General features: G+C 38.5%; 1 protein-coding gene across 4 annotated transcripts in view; it reads right to left on the bottom strand.

The window, feature by feature from the left end:
• Positions 1-4,467: 4,467 nt before the first annotated feature.
• TRAK2 (trafficking kinesin protein 2) overlaps positions 4,468-7,533 on the bottom strand; it is a 62,613-nt gene continuing 59,547 nt past the window's right edge. For all 4 annotated transcript variants that reach the window (XM_029934071.1, XM_029934070.1, XM_029934068.1 and 1 more), the window contains one exon: positions 4,468-5,347. In XM_029934071.1, the coding sequence (XP_029789931.1) occupies positions 4,669-5,347 (679 nt within the window). In that variant the 3' untranslated portion in view covers positions 4,468-4,668. The remainder of the gene's footprint in view (positions 5,348-7,533) is intronic.

Genomic DNA, 7,533 nt, shown 5'->3' with positions numbered 1-7,533 from the left:
GGGTTCTATGAACAAGTCATACCTCTTGATCTGGGAGTTTGTATTAAGGCCAGAAAATATTACATTAAAAAGATGAGACCTTTTTTTTCTCAGGATTTGGGTGTCAAATTCATTCCAGTTCTTAAGAATACAGCCCAAGGGTGAGTCCAAAGGAACAGAGAGGGGTTTGTCCCATAGTTAAGAAAAAGACTGACTGCCAATTCCCAGAGGGGTGTTCCACCACATGAATGGAGCTCCAGTTTGTGGTCGCGATTTCAGTCAGGGCATCCCAATGACCTGAGAAAGGACTGGACTTTCTATGGGGCAACTAACTCTACTGGGGTGTCCCACCAGGGAGAGGGCTGCAGCAAGTGGCAACAGCAACCCTGCTCAGGTGTCCCTGTACCAGAGGAAGCTGGACACCAGGTGGCCAGAAAAAGAAGAGGGAAGGACTCACCACTCAGATGCATACGGATATGTTTTGCCTACAGATCAAGATGGCAGCTGGATTTGTGGGAACAAAGAAGGGGGGGAGGGATTTTCCAAAATAAGCATGTTGGGAATAGAGACCTGAGAAGAGACAGAGTGGGGGGAGAGGAAAAGGGTCCTTTGCCCTCACAGGCACCAACAGTCTGACTTGTTCACTCTCACACCTTTAGACCATTCCAAGGAGTTGCCCTGGCCAGAGATCTTCAGTTGTCCGAGGAGTACCAGGGTTAGACCACTGAAAGGTTAAAAAGAGAGAGGAGAGGGAGGGAAGGGTGGCCATGAAGGGCAAGAGAGAAAATCCATCATCCTTTTGGGCAAGGGCAGTCCAGTGGGCTCCCCATGGGACTTTGAATCCTTACTGAGGAGTAACTTCTACCAGAGGTTGTCAGTTTTCCAAGGAGTACTAGAATTGGTCCACTGAGGGAAAGTCCTGAGAAATTCCTAGGGAATCTGGTAAGAGTCCCAGGCCAGCAGAGGGTCACCAAATATGGTGTGCGACAGCCAGGTAGGGCCAGTGGCATGGTCAGTGAAGGAAAGCATTTACCTAAGGCAGAACAAAAGAGAATGAAGTGGATTGAATACACCATAAGGGAACGCAGGCAGGACAGCAAAGGAGAGATTGTCTGCTGGAAACAGTTTCTAAATGGCTAAGACTATCAACAGTAAATTGTGGACTATAGGAAAAGAATTGCTTTGGTCTTTTCAAATTAAAGACCTGCAACGACATTTTATTGCTGTTACTTTGCTATGTATGGTATATATACACAATCCATTTATTCTGTTTTAAAAAAATATCTCAGAAAGTATAATAAGATCTATTTACTACATATGATTTATAATTGGTTTGTCTTGTATTGGTTTGGCAAATAGAGGTTGTTTTTTGTACCAAAACCAACATAATGAAAAGGAAAGCCTCAAGCATTCCTTTCCTCAAGCAGGATAAGCAGGATAATCTGTGAAGAGCACTGGGACAAAAACACAGAAAGACAAATAAAAATTTAAGAAGATATTTATGTTTATTATCCGATTTGCATTTGACAAAGCAAAGGTAGGTGCTCAGAGAGCTGTTTGACAAAGTCAAGCCCTAGATATCACACAATAGTATTTCCCTGGCTGCTGCAGAGGGCTCTTCCAACACCAGGCCGGGCGAGCACTCAGTTGTAGACCCTGTGCTGCCGCACTGGGGAGTGCAGGCCTGTGGGCATCTGACATCAAAGGAGTGGACCATTAAACACTTGAGATGTCAAAAGTCAAAGTTAGTAACCAACAAGTGCTATTAATGCATCAGAACAATAAAAAAAATAGCAGACTTTCAATACTGTACAAAATACACCTTTAATAGAGAATAGGCTCTTGTGAGCTGCCTCTTATTTCCTCCCTTTACCAAAGTCTGTTCATTCATGTCAAATCAAGAACATAGAATATAGAACTTAAAAAAAAAAAACAACACCTACTTTAACGATGGTCACGAAGCTCTCCCTAAGACCAATGCCTAAGACTGTTTACATGAGATTTGAGATCATCATAATTCAGGAAAACTTTTCATTCTGAGCCCACGAAGGTATCCCTCCTATAGACAGTAGGATACTCAGAAATACCTGAGGTATAATCACTGAGAACCTTCCTAAAGGAGAAAAAAAAGATTGGAGTTTCTTATACTGGCATAAAAATACATATATCGTTGATATAGAAAAACTAAAATGTGGACAGTACTAAAGTGTAACAGATAAAATGGGGAGAAACTTACTACAGGCTCCAGGTCTTCTTACTATAATTTGCACACAATTTTGTTAGAATAGAGATTCTCAGGCTGTACCAAAAATGATTTTAAGTGGAATCTTTAAAAACAGTAAAACCCAATTTCAAAACATTCATTTCTAGAGACAAGCATGCATTTCTAGAGACAAGTACACAAATCATTATGTTTCTGGTGAAACAGTAACATCAATCTAGTTTTCAAAAATTTAAGTCTGGTTCTCTTTAATTAGATGTGCTTATTTGGCTGTGAATATGCCCTCACCCTGCCTCCAAAATGATCATTTTAACATCAGTTATTTAAAAAGTATACTAATTATACAGATTACTCCAAAATCTAGCTTAGTTTATAGCTATTTATGTAATATACATAAATCTGACAATTTAATAATTTTGTACGACTCTCTGGTCCTACATTTTCCCATTTCCTGATGTTTCTTGGAAAATGGCAACAGGAAGATTATTTTCTTAGAGAATAAATAAAAAGCTTTAAGAGTTACTTTATGAAGTAGATACTCAAACACTATTTTTTAAAAAGTGAATTGGAATATTCTGGAAATTTAAACATCTTTAAACAAGGACTTCTTGTGGTTAATGCCTACCACATTCAGGGACACTTATATTCACTTATGGTAGACCTGCTGGAGTCCTTTCTGAACATGTTAATGTAAGGTCTGCTGACCTTAGCATGACTGACAAAAGGGGAGAGAAGGGAGAGAGGGCACTTTCACTTTTTGATTTTAAAAAATGTAGAAAAGTTTTATTAAGCTTCTAAAAAGCACGGTAAACTCACACATTCTTACCATGCATGCATGTGGGTATTTCTACCCTTTTGAACACACAGCTCTTTATGCAGAAGAGGCACCTCAATAGGAGAAAGGACCCTCTGCAGGCATGAGAATAGGTTTATCAATGGGAATCAAAGGAGCAAGACTCTCACCAAGAATGCTTCAGAAAACCACCTTTTGGTTAAGTCAGAAGGAGCAAAACATCTGCAAATTAAGCACCAAAAAGATCAAGTAATATGCCTCCCATTTTCAAAAACAGCCCCTTCCCTCATCTCTTTTCTATCATGCCTTTTATATAATGTTTTTTTTTCCTGAACTGTACTGCCTAGAGAAAGCCATGTCATCTGATGATTAGTGACAGTCTGCAAAACAGATCTGTTTCTTCCCAGTTCACACCCTCGTGTCACACTGCTGAATGCTGAAACCCGATTCTGTGTTTCACTTTGCCATTTCTTAGAACTTGCATTAAAAAAAAAAAGGATTCCCAGAAAAAAAGCAAAAACTTTGACTTCCTCATTAAAAAGTCCATTCTCTAATTCTACAGATATCAAGAAAAAGGCAGATGTGCTTTAATTTTACATTAAAAAACCACAATCTCAAAGCAAGCACCTGGGTTTTACTTTAGCTTATAATAATTTAATATGCCTGAGAAATTCTGTGCAAATACATGTCATCTTTAATGAAAAATACGCATAGCACTTTGGAAAAAGTTTAATTGCAACTAACTTTCCTTAAGAAAAAACGTACAGATATAAATACACAACATTCCCTAATTCCTATTGATTGCACTTCTGGTTTAAACCCTTCCAGTCTCCAAGGAAATTTGAAACCCATGTAATTATGTTCATATTCCTTGGCCACAGTACTCATCTAAGTAAAATACTTTAAAAATAAGTTTCCTTGGTTCCGACTTACCCATATTTTCCTTCTTAAAGTAAATCCTTATACCCCAACTCATGTTGTTTTCTGGGAGGTGTTGTATAAAAATACAAATTAAAAAATGAATTTTTGGGTGGTTTGGGCTCCCAGTGACTCATAGGCTTGAAAACAGAAAGCAAAAACAGAGTCTCCACAATTCTGATTTTACGAAAAAGATAAAACTTCTTGCTTGCTAATGCTGTGTACATACCACTTGATAGATATGTAATTTAACCAGACATTAGCAGGATAAAACATAAAAGCATTTTCCTTGTCTCAGTAACAGACAGGACTTACCCCAGCAACCCCCCCCCACCCCAGTACAGCTTTTTATAGGCAATGGTCACAGCTGCTCCCTTTTCTTCCCATCTCCTAACCTGGGTTCTTCCTGCTTTTGCTTACTAGGAGTAAATGTGCTACCAAGTTCAATATTTGTGGTATATTTTGATATTACTGAATTTATTGTCTAGTCACTTTTTATTTCCAAGATAGGAATATTCAACTGAAGGAGTATATTAAACCTTTCTCCAAACACTCATTACTCATTCATCTATACTTACAATTTATTAGACCTCATTCATTAGGGGCTCATCTCAATTCTGTTTCCATTCTTCTACTTTCCCCTTTCCACCTTCACAACCCATCTGCAACATTCTTGGTCTCTCAGACCAGACATGTATCAGTGCAAATCTATCCTTCATGTGCTAGTTTGTTGAAGAGATCAGTTAATTGCTGAACCTCAGTTTTCCTTCAGAACATCCATTCTTGGTGAGGATGTGCAAACTGGGGTGCCAAAGCTACCCATCATGACTGGAAGACTCTGATTCCTCCTCAGTCCACTCAATAAATTGCTACCTGAATTTAAATAAATAGCAGAGTCTGGCCTTTGAAGACCAATTTCTGCATCTTGGCTTCTTCCATTCTCCGGTACATTAGGGGTTTTGATTACTCTGGCTATCCCCAGTCTCTTCAGTCTGTCCACTAAGTTCATCTTCAACTGGCCAACATCAGGAGGGTTCCGGGAAGGTCTCAAACCGTACATCTCCTGGAGGAATGTTTCAGCTGGTCGGGAGGCCAAAAAATTTTCAGAGAGATGCACTCGAGACTCAAAAGGTAAAGGAGAAGGGCAGGGTGAATGAGATGGCGAATTTGGTGGTGTGGAAGGAATAGTCAGGGCTTTAGGGATAGGCTGGAAGAGGGTGTTCTCTGAAACTGGGCTGTGATACACTTTAGCAGAAATGCCTCGTTCCTGTAGAAGTTTGGCCAAGCTCATGGTGCTGCTGAAGGTTATAGTGGAATCTCGTCGGTTGGTAATAGATTCACCAATGCTGAGCCTATAGGCCACAGCAGGAGAATTCACCGCCGTGTTTGATGAACTGCTACCAGTACTTCCACAGGATAATGAAGGGAACCCAGAGCTTTGAAAAGGAAGGAAGGAAGGAAGGAAGGAGGGGAGGGAGGGAGGGAGGGAGGAAGGAAGGAAGGGAGAGAGAGGAGAGAGGGTTAAAAATAAAATTTCTAAAACAGCATTTAAAGTAATCACATTAGTTATCCATCATAAATACAGAGGAACAGGCAATGTATCCATAACTGAAGTCTATGGAAAGATCTGAAGAGTACTATAATTTTGATATGTTACTTCAATGATTGTTTAATTATTTGTAATTTATAATACTGAAACATATTTCTTTTCATAGAATATGAAAAAGTTTACCGCACTCTAACTTTATTCTTAAATTTTAATTCAAAATATTTATCTTTGGGAATATGACTATTATTATAGAAATAAAGGAAATTAAAATATTACTCATTCATTGGTTGATGGACATTTGGGCTCTTTCCATAATTTGGCTATTGTTGAAAGTGCTGCTATAAATATTGGGTATATGTGCCCCTATGAATCAGCACTCCTGTAGCCTTTGGATAAATTCCTAGTAGTGCTATTGATGGGTTGTAGGGTGATTCTATTTTTAAGGAACTTCTACACTGTTTTCCAGAGCGGCTGCACCAGTTTGAATTGCCACCAGCAGTGTAAAAGGGTTCCTGTTTCTCCACATCCTTGCAACATCTGTTGTTTCCTGAGTTGTTAATTTTAGCCACTCTTACCAGTGTGAGGTAGTATCTCAATGTGGTTTTAATTTGTATTTCCCTGATGATGAGCAAATCTGAGCATCTTTTCATGTGTGTATGTTAGTTAACTTGATAATAAATTATGTTTAAAAATAAATAAATAAATAAATTTCATAGAATTCACTTGTGAAGCCAAAAATAAAATAAATAAAATAAAATTGAAAGCAAAGAAAAAGAAATTAAAATATTAAAGGAAGTAAATTTCAGAAATTTTTACTACTGTATCCATTCTATAAAGTGAAAGTCCCAGAGATAACAATCCATAAGTAAATAATTCTCCAACTTTTTAGAAGATATAATCTTTTGGGGTACTTGGGTGGCTCAACTGGTTAAGCGTCGGCTTTGACTCAGGTCATGATCTCACGGTTCGTGGGTTCGAGCCCTGTGTCGGGCACTGTGTTGACAGCTAGCTCAGAGCCTGGAGCCTGTCCTCAGATTCTGTGTCTCCCTCTCTTTCTGCCCTTTCCCTGCTCATGCTGACTCTCTCTCTCAAAAATAAATAAAACATTAAAAAAAAAGATGTTCTTCTAAAGAGAAATTTCCTTTTTATTTTTCAATTTTATGTTACTAAGAACTAATAAAAGTTGAAATCATTAAATTTCCATTTTTGGGGTGCCTGGGTGGCTCTCAGTCGGTTAAGCAACTGACTTCAGCTCAGGTCATGATCTCATGGTTCGTGAGTTCTAGCCCCGTGTTGGGCTTTGTGCTGACAGCCTGGGCCTAAGGCCTGCTTCAGACTCTGTCTCTCTCTCTCTCTTTCCCTCTCCTGCTTGTGCTCTCTCTCTCAAAAATAAATAAACATTAAAAAATATTTTTTTAAATGTCTACTTTCAAGAATGTTAATTCCAAACAAAAGTAGTATAAAGATACCCATGGAACAAATGTTTCCTAACTTTGACTTAGATCATGTGTTTCTTGGAAAATAAAAATAATTAAAAGCTTTGGCAACTATTAGAAACGTTCATTCTTATTTTATGTTTAATTAGGAAGGAAAACAAACTAGGAAATCATGTACTCAAGGAAATGGTGATAGAATGGAGAAGGGACTTCTTTTATTTATTTATTTATTTATTTATAATTTAGCATAGTTTATTGTCAAATTGGTTTCCATATAACACCCAGTGCCCCCCCTCCATGACCATCACCCCCTTCCCTCCCACCCTCTCCACCTTCAGTTCTCGGTTCGTTTTCAGTATTCAATAGTCTCTCATGATCTGTGTCCCTTGCTCTCCCCAACTCTCTTTCCCCCTTCCTCTCCCTATGGTCCTCTGTTAAGTTTCTCCTGATAGACCTATGAGTGCAAAAATATGGTATCCGTCCTTCTCTGCCTGACTTATTTCGCTTAGCATGACACCCTTGAGGTCCATCCACTTTGCTACAAATGGCCAGATGTCATTCTTTCTCATTGCCATGTAGTATTCCATTGTGTATACATATATATATATATATATATATATATATATGTATATGTGTG

Source organism: Suricata suricatta, chromosome 3 (assembly GCF_006229205.1).
Source record: "Suricata suricatta isolate VVHF042 chromosome 3, meerkat_22Aug2017_6uvM2_HiC, whole genome shotgun sequence".
Taxonomy (NCBI): Eukaryota; Metazoa; Chordata; class Mammalia; order Carnivora; family Herpestidae; genus Suricata; species Suricata suricatta.
The sequence above is the reverse complement of the archived record's forward strand: the minus strand, read 5'-3'. Positions and strand labels throughout refer to the sequence as shown.